A 21,356-nucleotide genomic window follows, 5' to 3' on the forward strand; every position below is an offset into this window, starting at 1 on the left:
GCTCGTGCTGCCGCGTTCTGGGTCACCTGCAGGGGCTGTAGAAGGTATTCTGGGAGGCCCAAGTACAGAATGTTGGCGTAATCCAATCTGGATCCGATGAGGGCCTGTACAATTATTCTCCGGTGTTCCTGGGACAAAAGAGGAAAAAACTTTCGAAGCATCCGGAGGATGCCGAAACAGGTTCCAGTAAGGGTAGCCACCTGGGAATTAAGCGTTAGCCCATTGTCAATTTTAATTCCCAGGTTCTTAGCCCAGATGGACGCCTGAGCCGGAGGGAACATGTCAACAGGCCACCAATCATGCCAGTTCGGTTCCAGAGGACATCCAAAGAAAAGTATCTCAGATTTATCCGAGTTACACTTGAGGCTGTTCAGATGGAACCAGTTAAAAACAGCCCCAAGGCACTCACGGATACTTTCCCCATCGAATTCTTCGCTCTTACGGCAGGTGAAAAGAAGCTGGGTGTCGTCAGCATATGAGACGATCTGGGCCCCGAAGGACTCCACCAAAGTCGCCAGAGGGGTCATGAGGATGTTAAATAGAGTTGGGCTCAGCACTGAGCCCTGAGGAACTCCGACTCCCAATGGCGGCATTTCGGCAGATCCAGGAGGGACCCAGACCGTTTGCCGGCGGTTGGCTAAGAAGGAACAAAACCAGTTCAGCACCGTCCCCCCAAGACCGATGTCATGAAGTCTTATGAGGAGATCCTCATGGGGGACGGTGTCGAAAGCCGCCGACAAGTCTAACATGACTAACATCACCCTGCCTCCGTCATCCAGCACCTCCTTTATAATCTCTGACACTTCCAGAAGCGCCGTCTCAGTGCTTAGGTTGGATCGAAAGCCCGATTGAGACGCATGAAGAAGCTCATTAGATTCCAGGAAGTTGGAAAGCACGCTATGAACGTGCTTCTCCAGGATTTTAGTCAGTGCTGGAAGAAGCGAAATAGGCCGATAGTTGGATGGAACCTCTGGGGCAAGATTGGGCTTTTTAAGAAGGGGAATCACCATAGCCTGTTTCCAGGAAGGTGGCAGGAATCCCTGACTCAAAGAAAGATTCAGAATAGGATTGGCTAATGGATTGACAACATCAGCATTCTGGCTAAAAATTTTGCCGGGCAAGGATCACAAGGTGAGCCAGATTTCAGGTTCCTCATCAAAGCTAGAGATGAAGCCATTGTGAGGGGCGGAAAGTCCAGAAGGGCCGGGCCAGAGATAGGCTGGTGTGCTATCTCATTAGACAGAGTCAAATGGTCCCCTGCCAATCTCGGAGAGAAGGACTCCTGAATCTGTCTAATTTTAGTTGTGAAAAAATTAGCAATGGTATTCGCCCAGCTCTCATCTGGAGCCTCCTGGTCCGAGATCGAGCTGGAAGTAGTGAATTTGCGTACGATCTGAAAGATTTCCTTGCAGGAGTTGGCTGCTTCCTCAATTTTCCTAGCAAAGTAACACTTCTTAGCCTGTAAGATTAAAGCATGATAAGATTTCATCATGGCCTTATAGGTCTCTTTAGCCTCCCCGTCATATAAGGCCCTCCATGCACGTTCAGCGGCTTTACACTGTCTGCGGGATTGGGCGACCTCTGCCGTGAACCACGGGGCCGAAGATCGTTTGGTGTCTGATCTAGGGAGCTGTGCAGGCGCTAGTTTATTCACTCTAGCTAAGAGCCAGGACTGCAGGGTCTCCAGATCGAGCTCCAGATCCCCCGTGACGGAGAGAGGATGATTCACCAGGGCCTGAGATAACATAGAGGTAGAGACAAGACTTGTACCCCATACATATGTGCCATATTGGAATGGTGAAATTGCAGCATATCGGGATTATCCTAATACATTGCGCCCTGGATGGGCTACATATTATGACCTTATATTTCAGTTTACAATCGCTAACCAAATTTCTATTTACATTATTTTAAGCGATTCCATTTAAATCAACATAATACCATTTGCCATAATTTGTATCTGGTTTTAGTCCCCCACTTAACGGATCACCCTGAAACTTTAATGATAGCAGCTGAGGTGAGCATTGTATCAGTTTTGAAAATTTCGTGAAGATCCATCAAGCAGCACCAAAGTTATTGGCAAAACAAAAATGTTTTTCCTATGGAAACATGGTACTAACTATAATTACCCACCGGCGACCACCAGCAGGTAAAAAAAAAAAGAATATTTATGTGTATATATATATATATATTCACTGAAAAAACCATAGGTTTCAGGCCTTATATAGTTAGGAATTAGCATTTAAAAAACCTTGCAAATTCACTGAAAAAACCATAGGTTTCAGGCCTTATATAGTTAGGAATTAGCATTTAAAAAACCTTTGAAATTCACTGAAAAAACCATAGGTTTCAGGAGTTATATAGTTAGGAATTAGCTTTTAAAAAACTTTTGAAATTCACTGAAAAAACCATAGGTTTCAGGCCTTATATAGTTAGGAATTCGAATTTTAAAAAACCTTGCAAATTCACTGAAAAAACCATAGGTTTCAGGCCTTATATAGTTAGGAATTAGCATTTAAAAAACCTTTGAAATTCACTGAAAAAACCATAGGTTTCAGGCCTTATATAGTTAGGAATTAGCATTTAAAAAACCTTGCAAATTCACTGAAAAAACCATAGGTTTCAGGCCTTATATAGTTAGGAATTAGCATTTAAAAAACCTTTGAAATTCACTGAAAAAACCATAGGTTTCAGGAGTTATATAGTTAGGAATTAGCTTTTAAAAAACCTTTGAAATTCACTCAAAAAAACTATAAGTTTTAGTGGTGTTATAGTTAGCTGGCCATTTTACTCATACAAAACCATTGAAATTGCTCCGGAGCGCCGCGAGGCAAAGTTAAGGAAAATTTCAGGAAGATTCCTCAACCGGCACCAAAGTTATTCCCAATAGAATGTTGCGATTTCCCTATGGAAAACAATCCTAACTATATATACCTACTGGCTATCGCCAGTAGGTAATAAATATATATATATATATATATATATATATATATATATATATATATATATATATATATGTGTATATATATATATATTCAGAATATCCACACCAAAGTCCAAAACTCCAGGCTCCAGGGACGGTATGAATTACGGACACAATCGGCATTTTGAACAGAATGTTTCTACTGCCGAGAAACGCTGAATAAATGAATTTCTGATCAAAACGCCGATTGTGTCCGTAATTCATACCGTCCCTGCAGTTTTGGACTTTGGTGTGGATATTCTGAATAATTGGGGCTCGCTGCCCAGTACGGACCGCTGTTGGAAGAGGAGGGGCCATAGCGAGGTGCGCGGCGGCTGCTTGCACCGTGAAGGATATATATATATATATATATATATATATATATATATATATATATATATATATATATATATATATATATATCCATCAACAACGATGTTCCTGCTGGAGATCCGTCACCTTCCCAGGGGTGGCTCGTGACCGGCGGAGCGGGCGGAGATAAATATTAAGTATGGGCGAATTTTGCGAATTCACGGTCCGCGAAAATGTGCGCAATTGCAAAAAAAGTCCGCAAGTTTGCGAATTTTCCCACGAACTCGCGAATTTTAGTGCCATTTGCACAAATATGTAACCACGTGTGCCTGTAACTTTGCCAGCGCGCCAAAAGGCGCCGAGGTCCTTTGAGTGAGCTGGCCATTATAGTGGGGACGGGCGGGAAGACGTATCATACCGCTAGTGTGTGGTGGATGGGGCCAAACGGGCGGGGCTTCTATGCGAGTTCACATGCATCTGGTTTATAAAGGGTCAGAGACCGAGCAGAGCAGCAGATGAGGAGAAAGCAGCCTCCTGGTCACAGGAGCTACACGGGGATGGCGCTTGGGAAACTCATGGATGCAAAAATACGTTTGGCACAGGACCCCAGAATCCTTCAGATGTCCAAGATAGCTCTGCTGCGCGTGTTGGTACAAAGCCATTCTGATCCTGCTCAGTGGGTTCAGGCGCATGCAGCTGCTGCTGCTGGACAATGTCCCATCTCATACTAAACTGCCGTGTACAGGCATATGCTGGCGCTGGGCAGTAGGGTGCAGTGGCATGCGGGTGCTCCACGCCTGGTACATGTGCATACCGGTGCCAGGGGGGACACATGTTTGTTGGTGCTGTGTAGCAAGTTATGACTTTACATTTTGACTGCACCAGAAGGTGGTACCACCTACACCGATCAGGAGCATTCAGGCACCAGACTTCATGGTGCAAGAGCATAATGGTGCTCTGCGGTACGGGTATATATGTACTGGGGGCAGGGGGACACTTAGCACAATGTGTGCTCACACCCAGAGGGCTCCCAGGCAATTGAGCACAAATTATTTTCACACTGAGAGGGCTCCGGGGCAGTTCAGCAGCACGGGGGCTCACACCCACTGGGCCCCGGGGCAGTTCAGTAGCGCGTGGGCTCACAACCCCTGGGCAGCTCAGCAGCGCAGGGGCTCACACCCACAGGGCTCCCTCTGGTTCATCACTGCCACCCTCTGGTTCACGACTGCCACATTCTGGTTGATCACCACCATCCTCTGGTTCATCACAGCACTCTCTGGTTCATCACTGCCACCCTCTGGTTCATCACTGCCACCCTCTGGTTCATCACAGCTCCCTCTGGTTCACCACTGCCACCCTCTGGTTCATCACGGCCACCCTCTGGTTCATCACAGCTGCCTCTGGTTCACCATTGCCACCCTCTGGTTCATCACTGCCACCCCCTGGTTCATCACAGCACCCTCTGGTTCACCACTGCCACCCTCTGGTTCATCACTGCCACCCTCTGGTTCACTACTGCCACCCTCTAGTTCATCACTGCCACCCTCTGGTTCATCACTGCCACCCTCTGGTTCATCACAGCACCCTCTGGTTCACCCCTGCCACCCTCTGGTTCATCACTGCCACCCTCTGGTTCACCACTGCCTCCCTCTGGTTCACCACTGCCACCCTCTGGTTCACCACTGCCACCCTCTGGTTCACCACTGACAGCCTCTGGTTCACCCCTGCCACCATCTGGTTCATCAAAGCACCCTCTGGTTCACCACTGTCACCCTCTGGTTCACCACTGTCACCCTCTGGTTCATCACTGCCACCCTCTGGTTCATCACTGCCACCCTCTGGTTCACCATTGCCCCCTCTGGTTCACCCCTGCCACCATCTGATTCACCACTGCCACCCTCTGGTTCACCACTGCCACCCTCTGGTTCACCACTGCCACCCTCTGGTTCACCACTGCCACCCTTTGGTTCATCACAGCACCCTCTGGTTCACAACTGCACCTTCTGGTTCATCACAGCACCCTCTGGTTCACCACTGTAGATTATGGGGAGAAAGCACACCTGCCCAGCCTCAACCGGGGGCGGGTTAATGCGTTACTGAATTTGAGCTTCAAGTCCGGCACCTGCTTCCTTATCTGTAAGTGCTTCCTGTTGTGGTTTAATTTTTGTGACAGCCTGGAGCATTGTGCCATACTTGTAACTATTCTCTGACCCTGCTTCGATGGTCAGAGCAGGGCGAGAGAATAGTTGCAAGTAGGCAACAACTCTGGAGGCGCCGCTCAGGAATCACTTACAGGGTTACAGCAGGTGCCCAAGTTGAAGTTAATTTCTTTGTAACCATTTTGTAAATGGTTACAAAGAAATTAGCTTCAACTTGGGCACCTGCTGTAACCCTGTAAGTGCTTCATATACTTCAGTTTTTGAAAATCCGTCCCGAACGCGATTTCGCGGATTTTTCTGCAATTTCGCGAGATTCGCGGACGGCTAAATTGCAGAAAATCCGTAAATTCCGCGAACGGAACGGATTTTACGCCCATGCTTAATAAATATCTAAACAGAACGGCGTACCTTTCGAGCACTTAGTTTGCATATAAAACACAGGGAGACGAGTCCTTATATATATATATATAAAATAGCTGTGCACCAGTTTCACTGGCCGCCCTTCAAGGTTCGGGCTTGTTTTGCTAGGCAACTTTGGTGGTATTTATTTCGTTGGAGCCCAGCCTGCTAGCCCCCAGCGATGTGGTTGCGGAGTGGGGCGAGTTGGGAGCAGAAGGATGAATGTTCACCTAACTATCGCGTTATTTAACCATTGGTTTTTTTCAGTTAAATTCTACGGTTTAAAAAAACTGATAATTTTATCACACCTAATTATTACCGTCACTTTAACCTTTGTTTTATTCCATTAATTTCTATTTTTTTTTTACATAAAGTAATATTTTATTTCCACACAGAAAGCCAACCCCCAGCACATAGCTAAAAGCGGCTTTAGCTACCTTCAGCAAACCCCCATGTGCAATCAAGTCCACACTGCGCACAGCTTTTCATCGGTGCAGGGATTGTCTGCAGGGACTGACTTGGTCCCCGGGGCTAATAAGACAATAGAAGAGAGACTCTGTGCGGGTCCCCCTTTTCATCTTTCAATGCCTGCATGCCCCCGGTACGTGGCCCACCCAGGGGTGATAATGTAAAAATGTGCGGGAGACCGTGCTTATTTTTGTTTTCAATTTTGCCCCGAATTGGGAGATCGACCTGCAAATTTGTGGAGAAATTGCACACACATTTTGTTTACCCCCTAGCGGGATGGGGATCCCTGTAGCACCTTGCCACCATACCTAGGGGATTAAGACCAAGACTAAACTTTACTAAGGGATTACAAAGAAATATTCTGAAGTTATGCTGTTGGTGAAAACGAATGGTGATCTATACTTTGAAGATATATCTGAATTGTAGAGTTAGGGCACATTCTGCTAACATACCCTGTGAAGAAACAGGGAGGACTCTTAAAATGGATCATTGCATGTGTGTTTACAAATGTCATGTTAGGGTGATATAGTTTTAGTGAACAAATAATATTGCTACGGTTAGAGAAAAACAGGATGTTGGTTATCTTTCCAGTTCTACTGAAGTCAAGTAGAAACTATAACTCACCTTCCATAGGAGAATGTGAAGTGATGAAGCTTGAGGTAGTTATCCAAAGCATAGGGAGATATATGAGTGTCCATCTTTCTTTGAAATACTTATTGTTTGTATGTTATTTTCCAGGAATGACACATCCGTACAGAGAGTTAATTACACAGGGGTAGAGTTCAGGTATATCAATGCGCAATTGAAGTCATCTTTAGTTCTCTTAATAATAGGACACTTAAGATTTCTCCTTTGCCTTGTAGGGAGTCGCCATATTCCACAGAACTCAGTAACCCACAGAGTGATGAGGCAGGAGTGATGGAGTCCGGAATCTCATTTTCCTCTCTTATTCTATTCCCCTTTTTGCTCTTCTACCTCTGGCCCTCATATTTCAGTATATGTAGTCATTGGTCAGAGTGGCATGAGACAGATAAGAATATTGCTTCAGTTGAATCCTGTGCACAAGGTTAGTGCAACTAAATAGAGGAAAATGAACAATGTTGGTTCCTCTGTTGTAGCTTGCAAACCTTCTAGGTCCTCAGACTACAACAGGAATGCAACATGGGTCCATGAACTAAGTTATTAGGTCTGCGGACTACAGCAGAAGGAAACTAACACAGATGCACGACTATCTTGTTTGCAGACACTGCGCCGGGTCTGCAAACTTTTGGGTGTGTCTGCCAAGAGTCTGTGCCTGTCGTTGATTCATAGGCTCTGGGTGTAGGCCACGGTCCCGCACACCAAAATCATTTATTTTATTTGTAAACTTTATGGGGATTATTTACCTTCCCCCTACCAATGTAGGCCTTAGAATTAGGGGTGCTCATCCTTGCAGCTTTTTGTGGCTTTTATATTTTTCAGTTTTATTTTTCAAATGTTGTTCAGGAGGCAGTCTGCAAACTCTATTTTGTGAATTGTCAGAGAACTGGTTGTCCAGTTTCCTCTAACTTTTACCCCCATCAAGCCCACGCAACATATTTTTATAATGCACATTTTCTGAAAATGTCTGAATGGATGTACTTCAAACCAAAGTACAGCATGTCCATGGGTAAAGGTATAACTTCAAGCAAAGTTTGATGCAATTAATTCAGTAATTTGTATATAGAAGAAAGCTAGGAATCATATAGGAGTTAAACTGGAGTACGTCACTTTCTTGAGTACCACTTTTATCCTCCCTATATATTTATATTTTACATGATAGCAGTCACCAATGTTTAGGTATGGTTCAGATACACGTTCAGTTTAAAAGGCATTTTTTGATCACTCTATAACTTTGGTTCACAGATCTGCTCCAAAGTTGGCACCCGCTTAGCATATGCAGCTAAGGCCCTGCAAATGTTGTGCAGTCCTGTCCAGAGAAAAGATTTAAAGAAGCAGTTAACATGTAGAATTGGTGTGTGGTCGGATTCAATGGGTTAACACTGTTAAATATCTTGGGGCTTATTTATGAGCCCTTGCGTCACTTTAGCGCCGCTGGTGCGTCACTTTTTGTGACGCACTAGCGGCGTAAAAAATGAGCCTTTTTGCACCATATTTACAAAGTGATGCATCTGCTTAGATGCATCACTTTGTAAACCCCTGCACCACATTATACCTGCGCCAGGTATGCAGGGGGGTGTTCTGACACAAGAAAGGGTCGTAGAAGTGATGCAGTGACATCTATAAGATGTCACTGCGCCACTTCTAGGATGCAAATGCTTCAATATCTTACGCCTGCCTCATGGCTGACGTAAGACTGACGCAGGCACACTTTGCATGGGAGTTGCCCATGTGTAATGAACCATTTCTGGAGTTGCGTCACTTTTGTGACACACTCCAGCAATGTGTCATTTGTGCGCCTACGGATACATCAGAAATACTGACGTATCTGTAACTCCTTGCGACATGATGCATCATACTGTAAATATGATGTATCATTGGTGTCGCAAGGAGGGTGCAATGAAAAGTGTTGCATCGTTGTTTTCTCGCAGCGATGCGTCACTTTTTATAAAGGAGGCCCCCTGGACCTTTAAAATTGTCACTTCAAAATCACAATTTTTGTTGATCACGTTTCGATTTCTCAAGGCATGACTGGATGATGATGAGTGTTAAACAATGTGTTTTTCCACCTTCCTGAAAATCGTTTAGCATTATGGAAAAAGACCACAGAAAAGGGGGGACACTATAAAAAGCTCCAGGGGAGTGCTGGGGGGCTCTCAGATACGTGGAAAATGGGGGTAAAAACATATGGAGGGCAATTCACAGAGAAAGCAGTAATGCTGCACCCTTAGAAGTACTCTGATTAATAGGTGAAGATTTACTACTTTTTGGAATTCACCAATATTCCCAGTAGTATGCCTAGAAATCTGCCCCAGAAATAGGAGTACTTTTAAAAGTACATATTTACTCATTTCTTTGTGTAGTACCCCCATAGGAATTGTCCTCCACAGTGGTGTAGGTCTGTGCCTTCCAGGGAGGGATGCCTATGATCACTTTGGGATGGTACACTAAATTGTAAGATAGTATTGTCTTGACAAGAAGAGTGTGGGTGTGTGACTGTTTCTGACCTCTCTCCTCTTCCTCAGAGCTAATATTTATTTTGTCATTGGCAGATGGTCTCCAGTGGAATCATGTTTATTCTGCTCACATTTAGCATTCTCCAGTTTTGTGTATCCATATCCGTTTCTGCCTTTGGATGCAAAACCCTCTGCAGGACCGCCTACAGTGAAGTGGTAAGGATCCTTTCTTCCTTCCTTCCTTCCTAACTCACAGCCTTCCTCCTTTCCTTTCTTCTTGCCATCTTTCCTTCCTTCTTACCTTTGCTGATATCTTTAGTTCTCTTTTGAGCTATGTAGTCTTTCTCATTCCAGCTCTGTACTTTCTTTCTCTTTCCAGCATTATATCTCTCGCTAGCTAAAATACAAAGGTCTGCCATACTGGAAAAAGCCAGGAAAATTAGTTATTATGCATGGAGATAGTCCTCCTGCCAAGAATTCTCACAGTAATGAAATTGATGAGATATGGAAAAACATGCTTCCAGTACTGCTGTGACACTTTGCAACAGATGTAATTTACGGTGCAGCTTTCACATAGTACATGCCTCAGAAAAGGCCTAGTGAATTATGACAAACAGTACTAACATTCCACCTGCCCAGCGGCCCTCCTCAATATCAGATGCCTTTCTCTAGGTAGCAGCGCTACCCAATCTTCTCTCTTTGACTTTGCAGGCCAATGTCCAAGCCTATTAAGATCAGACATAGCACGCTTGTAGTGCTGTTCACATGGCCCAGATCTAAGACACAACACTCTATATCCCAGGCGGCCCACTGTTTCTCCTTCAATGCTGTCCAGCCTGAAAACAGCTGGGCAACCTTCAAGTTCATGACACCTGAACAAGTCCCAGTGCAGACTTCCGTTCTCCTGTCACACTCCCCAACACGATCAGCCATATGTACCTCTGAGAGGGAGTGGTGTAGCACAGAAAACTGACCACTTGCTGTGTGAAAAAGGTTTCTTTACTGAAACAGGTGCACATAAGTCAATTTCCTGGCAATCCGCCTTACAAAACTAAAACTTTGCTATATATCCAGTGAACTAGCCCTGGCCTACCCCCACCTCTACGGTCCCCTCCCCAACATACCCACCATGCAGCCAACTCATTTAACTGTATTGCATTTTAACATTTCCAACTTTCTATTCCCCCTGCATCCTATGACTGTATGTATGAACCTGTAAGTAACCAAATGTCCTAAACTGAACTTTGAACTACCTGCCTCCCATACCCTTGCACACGGTTTCCCAACTGGCATCGCCCAAAAACTTTTGCCAATACCTGGCAAACATTTCATGAACCGAAGCACCTTAGCACCTGTTCCAAGCAACAACGTATACAACTATGCCCCTGTGAACCTGACTCAACAACGGAGCCCTTATCTAAAATAAACATCAAATTGTAACCCAGGAACTCTAGCTAAAGTGATGGGCGAGTGGGGAACAGAGAAACAGATATGCTCTCCGTCCCCAACCACCAGGTCACCTGAACCTAAAAAAATGGCAGGGAGCCCAACAAAACCCCTTAGATATAGTTTGGGCTATAATTAGGCTACGTATGTAGCCCAAAACAGAATGGCAGTCACTGGACTGCACCACCATCCCAATCTGCCCGAGGGGCAGACTTACCGCTGGTCACTCCCCTTCCACAAACTCCCCTTATATCACACAGCGCAGAGCAGCAAGTCAATTTGCGGCGCTGCGTGACAGCGAAAGGGCAGGAATGCACCATACTTAACATTGTACTGTGCATTGTTGCTTTTTCCCAGCACTGGCGCACAATGTGCTGCCTAGCGCCAACGCAGGCACTCATGCACCATGGTGCAAGGGTGACTGCCCTGTTAGCAGGATTGATTTTATGCAAGAAGGGGCACCTACCTGCATAAAAACAATCCCAAGAGGCATTTCCTCGTTTTATGTGTGCTGCAGAACACATAAAAGGAGGAAAAACCGAGGAGAAACAATCATATTTTTCCTCGTTAAGCCTCACCTGGGAGGCGTAGCAATTTTGATGCATTCCCAGTACTACAACGTATTGTTAAACTGGGAATGCTAAAAAATCCATGTTTTTTTTACGTGGAAACACCCACGGACCACCCATGGAACTCCTCCCTGGGACAGAGTAATGCAATGCAGTGATTTGCGCTAGGTTGCATTGTTCTGGATTTATCAAGCCACTCAGGGCCATGCATGGTGGCCTTGCGTGGCTTCATAAATAGCATCTCATGGGTTGCGTTGTTTTTTAACCCCGTTGCTGAATGCAACAGCGACAAAACCCTTGATAAATATGGCCCTTATTTTATCTCTCATCAGCCATCCTGCATAGTGGCTGTTCTCACCATGGCTCATTTCTACACTGGAGCTTTCGCATTCCTAGCTTCCCGAAGCATCTCAGCAGGCACAGCGGTGCAATAAATATCTAAATTCATATGGCAGATTGCTTCTGAGTGCCAAGTATTGCAGTATGTAGTTGATCAGGGCCAGCTTTAGGGCATTGCGACTGGTGAGGCCACACTGTGCATTTGTAGGATGGCTTACCTCAGAGGGGGCTGTGTTTAGCAATAACTTATGATTCGAGAGCTGAGGGGCACTTTTGCCCAGTGGCAGTGAGAGAATCCGAGGAGGTAGTCATTGGGTGTGGGGGCACCAAAAATAATTGTCGCACCGGGCCCCACCAGCCCCAAAGCCAGCCCTGACAATTGATGTTGGTTTGTCGACAAGGCTGAAAATCCTGGTGAACTTGTGGTCTGGGGCTTTGTCCCTGTGTTCCAGCTATACATTAATGATACTTTCCATCTCTTCTATTAAAGTATAAATCTCCTTTAAAGTGCCGTTTTCAGCTGCATGGCGCTGGGATTTTTTGGCTGATTGATTTCCATTTGTTTCAGTGTGATGTGGAAATCAATGGCAACTCGCTGATAGATGGCAATTTGTATGCCATAAAATACAAACACAACAGGGATGGTTCTGATTTTCATATATGAAAATAATTGCACCACTACGAGAAAGATTAAATATAGAGATTGAAAAAACATGTAGCATTGTCTTGACTATATGCTGAGTCAAAGCAAAACTTATGAGCATCGGACAATGGACAAGACATATTGCTAAAATGAATAATCATGAGGAAGAAACAGTAGACGAACTATGAACTATATGGAAGTCAAAGATAGATCCCGGCACAAATATTGAAAACTGGAACAAGGCATCGAGGGATATTCACAAAGCGCTGAGAAGAACCAACTTTAATCGAATGCAGCTGTATGCACAATGCCTTTTGGCCTCTATACCGCGAAAATTCGACATAAGCACAAAGCTGACATATCACACCAGTGTCCCAGATGTAAGAACAAAGCTGACATATCACACCAGTGTCCCAGATGTAAGAACACTGGTACATGGGATCACATTTTTTTTATTTGTCAACCACAGGGACAATATTTTCAAGAAATATTTATTTTATTTATATTCATGATTTAGCCACAGAAAGAATGCTAGTGCTTATGGAAAGTTCTGCATGTGTGAGAAGTGTGGAGAGAACCAGAAAAAATGTTTTTATTGCTATGTTAATTGCACGCTCATTAAATTGGAAAGCCATAGAGGCACCTCGGTTCAAAAAGTGGATTAACAAGACAACCAAAGAAAAGAACGTATGCTATTTTAAAAGAATGAATTTATCGCAGGAATATGACATTTGGGGACTATATTGCTTTAAAATTTGAAAAAAATGAAATCTGTACAAGGTTGAAATGTTGAAACAATGAATAACATGTGTTTTCTGAATGCCTATAAAAAACATAAAAAAACAAAAAAACACTCTGACGGTATGTTCAGTAATAAGCCTCAGCCATTGTGGGTTTCATCTATTCAGTCTCTGACCCTCTGGTCCGGTCACCCCACGCACTGTGCTCACTCCTCCGTGTGTGAGCCCAGGTTGCCCCCGAGTGCCATCGCTGCCTGCAGCTGTGCTCCTGGCCCCCGACCGCCGCTGCTTGCGCTGCCTTGTATTGTATTGCCCTGTATTGTATTGTAATTTGTTCCTGTTTTCTCGCTCCGCTTTAGTGTGCTGTTTCTGCTCTGTATTTCTGTGATTGTATTCCCTCCCTGTGGTATTTAGTTATACTTAGTTAGTTGCCTTTGTCCCCTGTTGCCCCTCGTGGTGCTCAGCCCCTGCCGCGTTTCCCGCCACCTCCCCGCCGCTGCCCCCCTGTGGCCCCGCACTCTTCCCTCGGCCGCCCTTCCCATTCGCCGCCCCGCTCCCGCCTCCCAGCTGCTCCTCCCTCGCTCTGCCCCCCCCCCACTCTCCACATATGGCAGAGTGGCAAACGCGCAGCATTGACGTGCAGCGGGTGCGCCAAAGGCAAGCCCGTCTGCGCCCGTCCGCGCCTGGCCGGCACCCAGTGCCCGGACCCCTGGACCCCGCAGACACCAGCCCACCCGCCGGACCTACAACGCCACCGAAATCAACGCACTCAACACCGGCCGGATCCCTGGATGCTACCGAGCCTCCCCGAGACGCACCCACGGACCCTTCAGCTGCCACTCCTGCAAGTTCACCTGCATCCGGACCTGCACTGCACCCGTACCCACCGTGTCGACCTCCAGCAGCAACCACCTGAAGTGCATCCTGCTCAACACCCGTTCCGTCCACAGACACGCCATAGAGCTCTGGAACCTGCTCGACACCACATCCCCAGACGTCGCCTTCCTCACGGAAACCTGGATGAACGCCTCCTCAGCACCCGACATCGCCATCGCCATCCCGGACGGATACAAGATCACCCAGAAGGACCGCAGCAATCAGACCGGAGGAGGCATCGCCATCATCCACAGGAACACCATCCGCATCACGACCAACACCGACGGCACCCTCACATCCGCGGAACACCTGCACTTCCAGATCCACACCGACCCCAAGACCACCCTCAGAGGCACCCTCATCTACAGACCCCCGGGACCACACACACAATTCAGCGAAGACATCGCCGACTTCATCAGCCCGCACGCCCTCCCCTCCGCTGACTACATCCTCCTCGGGGACCTCAACTTCCACCTGGAGAACTACAACGACCGCAACACCACCACCCTGCTGGACAACCTCGCCAACCTCGGTCTCAAGCAGCTGGTGACCACCCCCACCCACTACGCCGGACACACACTCGACCCCGTCTTCTCATCCAGCAAGGACATCGCCTTCAGCCACGCCACCAGTCTCCACTGGACGGACCACAGCTGCGTCCACTTCAGCTTCAGAAAGAACACGATCCACCACAACCAGCAACAGGTTGCACGCAGAAGCTGGAACAAGATCACAGCCGACCAGCTCGCCGCATCCCTGAGCCGGGACCCCCCCGCCAGCTCAGCGAACCCCTGCCAGGCCGCCAACAACCTCACGAAGTGGATCAGCAACTGCGCAGAAGACCTCGCCCCTCTGAGGACCCCGCCTAGCAGACCCGGCAGTAAGAAAGCACCATGGTTCACCGACGAACTCAAGAGCTCCAAGAAGAACTGCCGAACCCTCGAGAGAGCCTGGCGCAGAGACCCAACACCAGACAACATGACCACCCTCAAGCTCGCCACCCGAAAACACCACCAACTGATCCACACCACCAAGAAAACCGCATTCAAGGAACGACTGGACAACAACGAACACAACAGCAAGGAACTCTTCAACATCGTCAAAGAGCTCTCCAACCCCTACGCCGGAAACAACGACATCACCCCATCTCAAGACCTCTGCAACTCCCTCGCCTCCTACTTCCACAACAAGATCGCAGACATACACAACAGCTTCATCACTCAGCCAACACACCCCACGACCGCACCTCCACCCCCCACCCCCACCCTCCGTGCCTGGACCCCGATCAACACCGAAGAAACCCGACGCACGATGAACTCCATCTATTCCGGATCTCCAACCGACCCCTGCCCTCACCACGTCTTCAACAAGGCTGACGCCGTCATCGCACCCCACCTACGAGACATCATCAACGCCTCCTTCGACACTGCTACCTTCCCGGAGAGCTGGAAGCACGCCGAACTCAGCGCTCTACTGAAGAAACCATCAGCAGACCCCACCGAACTCAAAAACTACCGCCCCATCTCGCTCCTCCCGTTCCCGGCCAAAGTCATCGAGAAGACCGTCAACAAGCAGCTGGCCGCCTTCCTCGAGACGAACGGATTCCTCAACCTCTCCCAGTCCGGCTTCCGGGCCAACCACAGCACCGAGACCGCCCTCATCGCAGCCACCGATGACATCCGAGCCCTGCTCGACAACGGGGAAACTGCGACCCTCATCCTCCTGGACCTCTCCGCGTCATTCGACACTGTCTGCCACCGCACCCTAGTGCAGCGCCTCAACAACGTCGGAATCCAAGAGAAGGCACTGGAATGGATCATCTCCTTCCTCGCCGGAAGAACACAGAGAGTCCACCTCCCCCCGTTCAAATCAGAAGCCACCGAAGTCATCTGCGGCGTTCCTCAAGGCTCCTTGCTCAGCCCCACCCTCTTCAATGTCTACATGAGCCCCCTTGCGGCCATCGTATGCCAACACAACCTCAACATCATCTCCTACGCCGATGACACCCAGCTGATCCTCTCCCTCACCAACGACCCCGCCACCGCCAGAGCCAACCTGCATGAAGGGATGACAGCCGTAGCCGAGTGGATGATGAACAGCCGCCTGAAACTGAACTCAGACAAGACAGAAGTCCTCATCCTGGGCTCCTCACCCTCCGCCTGGGACGACTCCTGGTGGCCCCCCGCCCTGGGCAGCGCACCCAAACCAACGGACCACGCACGCAACCTGGGCTTCATCCTGGACTCCTCCCTCTCCATGACCAGACAAGTCAACGCCGTCTCCTCGTCGTGCTTCAACATCCTGCGCATGCTACGTAAGATCTTCCGGTGGATCCCCACCGAGACCAGGAAGACGGTCACCCAGGCCCTCGTCACCAGCCGACTGGACTACGGCAACACCCTCTACGCCGGAACCACCGCGAAACTCCAGAAGAGACTCCAGCGGATCCAGAATGCCTCAGCAAGACTCATCCTCGACATCCCCCGACACAGCCACATCTCCGGACACCTGAGAGACCTGCACTGGCTCCCGGTCAACAAAAAAATCACCTTCCGGCTCCTCACCCACGCACACAAAGCCCTGCACAACCAAGGCCCAAGATACCTCAACAGCCGCCTCAACTTCTACAGTCCCACACGCCAGCTTCGATCGACCAGCCACGCCCTCGCCGCCGTCCCCCGCATCCGAAGAGCCACCACAGGAGGAAGGTCCTTCTCCTACCTGGCCGCCAAGACTTGGAACTCCCTCCCGACCCATCTCTGCCTGACCCAAGACCACCTTGCATTCAGGAAGCAGCTCAAGACCTGGCTGTTCGAGCAGTAGCGGACCCCCCTCTCCCCAAGCGCCTTGAGACCCTCCGGGTGAGTAGTGCGCTATATAAATGCACTGATTGACTGATTGACACACAATCCTATAGAGACACCATTGCTTATGCAGTGACTGCCTCACCTCAACGTGCATCGCCATTTCCTATATTCAGCCTGTTCCTCACTATACGGACACAAGCGTGCTCGCTTATCTCTACTCATTTCCAGTGACTCTCACAAGCATGCACTTTGATACAGTTTTAGTTTGAATGGTACTTTTTTAATACCCAGCTGTCTTTGCCTCCTACAGTCCGTGGTGATTTATCAGACCGCCCCTCCGAATTCAGCTGACCCTGGAGTTAGTACCGTCCTATGAAGAGTTTTTGAGAAGCCCTAAACTAATGATGTCAACAGGAATTGACGTCAGCGGTTCCTGTATGACTGAATGAGCGCGCGCCAGGGACGGACTTAGTGGCCTCGATACGACCCAGCGATTATTCAGTGCCCTGAAAATGCAGTGTTCGAAAAACATCGCTCCTCAAATGTATGCAAATATGTTAATGTACAATCATATGCAATGAGCTATATACATGTAGTTATCAGAAAGCCTATTCCATGTAATGCTGTATTCCTGGTTACTAATGCTTTTTTTTTTTTTTTTTTTTTTTTTTTTTTTTTTTTTTATATCCTCATTTGCCTGGCCCCCTCTTATTTAGCCTCCAACTGCCAGCCACTCTATCCAGGTGCAGAGTTTCCTCTGCATCCTATGCTCTATTAGGTGGAATTCGGCAAGAAGATGGCTCGAAGAGTATCGTGGGAAAAAACTCCGAACTTGAAATTTTATTCAGTTGAACTAGCCATTCTGAGCCGTCTGGGGGGAGGCCTAGTTCTTGGAGTTTCAAGGCATAATCATAGGACCGGGGAAAAAAAAAAAAAAAAAAAAAAAAACCCCGGTCATTGTCTCCAGTGAACCAGAACGTCCCAAAAGATGCGGCTACGCTCGCCGCCTGTTCTCCTCAAATCAGTTTTAGAGGTTGCATAGAGAGACGACAGCCAGTTAGCGTGGGATGGTGCTGAGTTTTCAATCCAAACTTTGCATATCTCTCTTCTTGCAAGCAGTATGGCAAAAAACAAAAATGTCCTAGCGTGGCCCTTTATGTTGTTGTCCCATCCAAATATGATCAAGGAAAGTGTGATGGAGATCGAAGTATTAAGAATGGAGTCCAGAGTTGCTTTAACTTCATTCCAGAATTGTAATATGTTGGGGCATTCTTTGAACATGTGGACATCTGAGGCTGCAATATGGCCACATTTATTGCATTTCTTCCCTGGGATGAATTTGGAAAGTTTTAGCGGTGTAAAATATGCACGGTGAATTGTAAAAAAATGATTGCGTCTGAGCCATGCGGGTTTGACACATTTATATAATAGGGTACAGGAGTTCTGCCAGATTTCGATGCTCTGGGCCCCCAGATCTGAGCCCCATAGTTGTTCCGGGAGGGTGAAATCTCCGTCTATCTCTTCTAGCAGGCACCAGTACCATTTCGAGACCTCTTTACCCCCTGCAGGTTGCGCTACCAATTTCTCCTCGGTGATGCTATACTTCCCTAATGATGCCCCAGACCTGTTTGTTGCCTTAGCCCAGCTATCTAATTGTAGGTATTTAAACCTCGAGAGCTCTATCCCCCGCTGCTCTCGCAAATCCTCCCAGGGCCTCAGAGAGTTACCTGTCAACACATCTCCCCATGTTAGTATCCCTCCTGATCTCAACGGGATAGTAAGCCTATCATCCCAGCAGGAAGGGAGCCCTGGTGATTCCCAGATGGGCGCAAGGTTGGAGTAGTATGACAAACCCAGGTTCCTCCTTATCTGTGCCCATAGTTTCGCTTGGGACATAAGAATTTTTAATTTAACTTTCTTGAAGTATTTCTGTTCTCCAAACTTAAACATATAGCCATTAGTTGGTAGGCCAGCACCGATCAGCATTGCCATGAACATGAGGCCTATTGAAGTATTAGATGGTACTTTTAAGAGCATTCTTGAATGGGATAGTTGGAATGCCCACGCATAGTATTGTAAGTCAGGTAGGGATAGGCCCCCCTTTTCCCTCCTCCTGCTCAGCTTTTTCCAGGATATCCTTGCTGACTTGTATCCCCAAACGAAGGAGTTAATCTCTCTCTGGCATTTCTCTAACGCTGTTTTATCAAATGCGAGGGGGATCGTATTAAATAAGAAGGTAAACTTGGGAAGAATTGACATCTTTAGCAGGCTTACTCTGCCTAGGATAGTTAGTGGGAGATTAGACCAAGAATTCAAAGATTTTTTAATTTCCTTAAGGATTCTCTCAAGATTGACTTGGGCGATTTGTGCGATATCTTGCACTATCTGAATTCCCAAATATCTCATAGCATTTGATGTATTTGAGCGTAGGTCGGGTATGTTCCATGCCATAATATCTGTTTTAGAGGCGTTTATCTCATAGCCCGAGATACGTCCAAAATCTGCGGCTCTATCGATGACTACTGGTAGAGCAATCTCCGGGTCTGAAGTAAAGACCAAGATGTCATCTGCGTACAAGGCTACTCGCTTTTCCCACTCCCCGAACCTAAAAGATGGAATAGAGTCTTCTCGTCTGAGAACTTCCGCAAACGGTTCTATGTAAAGGTTAAAGAGGAGGGGGGAAAGCGGGCAGCCCTGTCTTGTGCCTCTAGAGATCTTGAACAATTCAGACAGCTTACCATTTATTAGAAGCCGTGCTGTTGGTGATTTATATATAAGTTTTATTGTTCGACAGAGTTTCTCCCCTAAGTTGAACTTTTTTAAAACATCGTTTAAATAGGGCCAATTTACCCTGTCAAAAGCTTTAGCTGCGTCTAGGGTGAGGGTTGCCAGTGGGATAGAAAAAGCTGAGGCGATGTCAATTGCCCCCACTAGATCGTATGTTAGGTCAGAAAGCTGACGCCCTTTAATGAATCCCTTTTGGTCTTGATGGATTATTTTCCCCATTACTGCTCCCAATCTAGCTGCTAAAATAGAAGCATATATTTTGTAGTCATTATTTAATAATGATATTGGCCGGTAGGACCCACATAATGTTGGGTCTTTCCCAGGTTTTAAAATCAAGACTATAGTTGCCTCGCTCCATGATTGAGGTGGGTCATTACCGTCCTTCAGAATACCGTTGAAAAGGGCCGTCAGAGTAGGGACAATAATATCGGCCAAGGCTCTATACAGTTCTCCGGGGAGTCCGTCAGGACCTGTAGCCTTGCCATGTTTTAGTGCGGATAGAGTCTTTTTAACCTCTGTCTCTGAGATGTCCATTTCCAATGCCTCACTTTGTGCTTGCGATAAGTGTGGAAGAGGGATCTTATCCAGCCATGACTTCCTCGCCTGTTGGTCCTCTTTGATATCATCCCTATATATTTCCGCAAAAAACTGCGTAAAGGCAGAGCTAATTCCTACATCTGATGACCTAAGCTGATTTTCCCCCGCTACCATGATCCCTCTTATGTGGTTTTTTGCTTGGTCTGCTTTGACCCTCCAGGCTAAAATCTTCCCTGCGGTTTCTCCGAATTCAAAATTGGAGAGTTTACTCGCCTCCCATTTTTTTGAAACCCTTTCTTGTAGGATACCTTCTATCTGACTCTTGAGGCCTGACATATTTTTTTGATCTTGTAATGAGCCAGTTGTGCCCCTAAGCCTTTGTTCAATTATCTCCAGCTCCTGTTCTAGGTTTTTGATTTTGGCTAGATAGTTTTTCCTCCTAAAGGAGGCTCTGTTGGTAATGCAACCTCTCAGGTAAGCCTTCAGAGTTTCCCATACTAAGGCAAGGGAGGTTGAGTGCAAATTGCTATCTAAAAACATCCTAGCTTCGAAGTTGAGATATGTTACTTCTTCCGGGACCAAAAGAATAGTTCGATCAAATGTCCAGGAGGGATGTTTTTTATAAGTTTGAAGTATTAAGGTGAAAGAGAGGGCTGAGTGGTCGGATAAGTGAGAGGGTATATACTTAATACTAGCTATAGAGTTTTGGAGACAGTAACTAAACAGGGCAAAATCTATTCGTGAAGTATGTTTATACTTTAGATTCCTATAAGATACCCCTGGTTTAGAGCCGGCTCTTTCTCTCCATAAATCTGCGAGACCCAAGTCCTCCATAATCCCTTTTATAGTCTGTCTAGATTTTGAGGGGGGTTGACCCCTATATCTGCTACTATTGGTGGTTTTATCAAGTTTGGGGTTCAAAATAACGTTAAAGTCCCCTGTCCAGATTATGGGATCAGAGGTGGTTATTAAATCGTTCCTTATTGTCTCCAAAAAAGATGGATCATCGGAGTTAGGACCATAATATCCGACTAAAGTGTATTTCTGCTCATGTATAGAGAGGTTGACTATGAGCCATCTTCCAGATTTGTCCTCTCTGAATTCAAGGATCCGCACGTTAGCTGGTTTTTTGCAGATTAAGAGAATTCCTCTTATATTTGCATTATGGTCAGTGCTTAAGAATACGTCTATCCATTTTTGCTTTTTTAAAATTGCAT

The 21,356-nt window shown here is 46.9% G+C and overlaps 1 protein-coding gene and 1 long non-coding RNA gene across 2 annotated transcripts in view; one reads left to right on the top strand and one right to left on the bottom strand.

Moving 5' to 3' along the window:
- LOC144766891 (membrane-spanning 4-domains subfamily A member 4A-like) overlaps window positions 1–17,459 on the top strand; it is a 458,387-nt gene extending 440,928 nt beyond the window's left edge. Inside the window, exons 6-7 of the mRNA XM_078650602.1 lie at window positions 9,492–9,611; window positions 17,126–17,459. Coding sequence (XP_078506728.1) covers window positions 9,492–9,611; window positions 17,126–17,191 — 186 coding nt within the window. The 3' untranslated portion in view covers window positions 17,192–17,459. The remainder of the gene's footprint in view (window positions 1–9,491; window positions 9,612–17,125) is intronic.
- Window positions 1–21,356, bottom strand: part of LOC144766892 (uncharacterized) — a 199,107-nt gene that overhangs the window by 143,555 nt on the left and 34,196 nt on the right. The gene's annotated exons all lie outside the window — the stretch shown is intronic.

Source organism: Lissotriton helveticus, chromosome 7, assembly GCF_964261635.1.
Source record: "Lissotriton helveticus chromosome 7, aLisHel1.1, whole genome shotgun sequence".
NCBI lineage: Eukaryota > Metazoa > Chordata > Amphibia > Caudata > Salamandridae > Lissotriton > Lissotriton helveticus.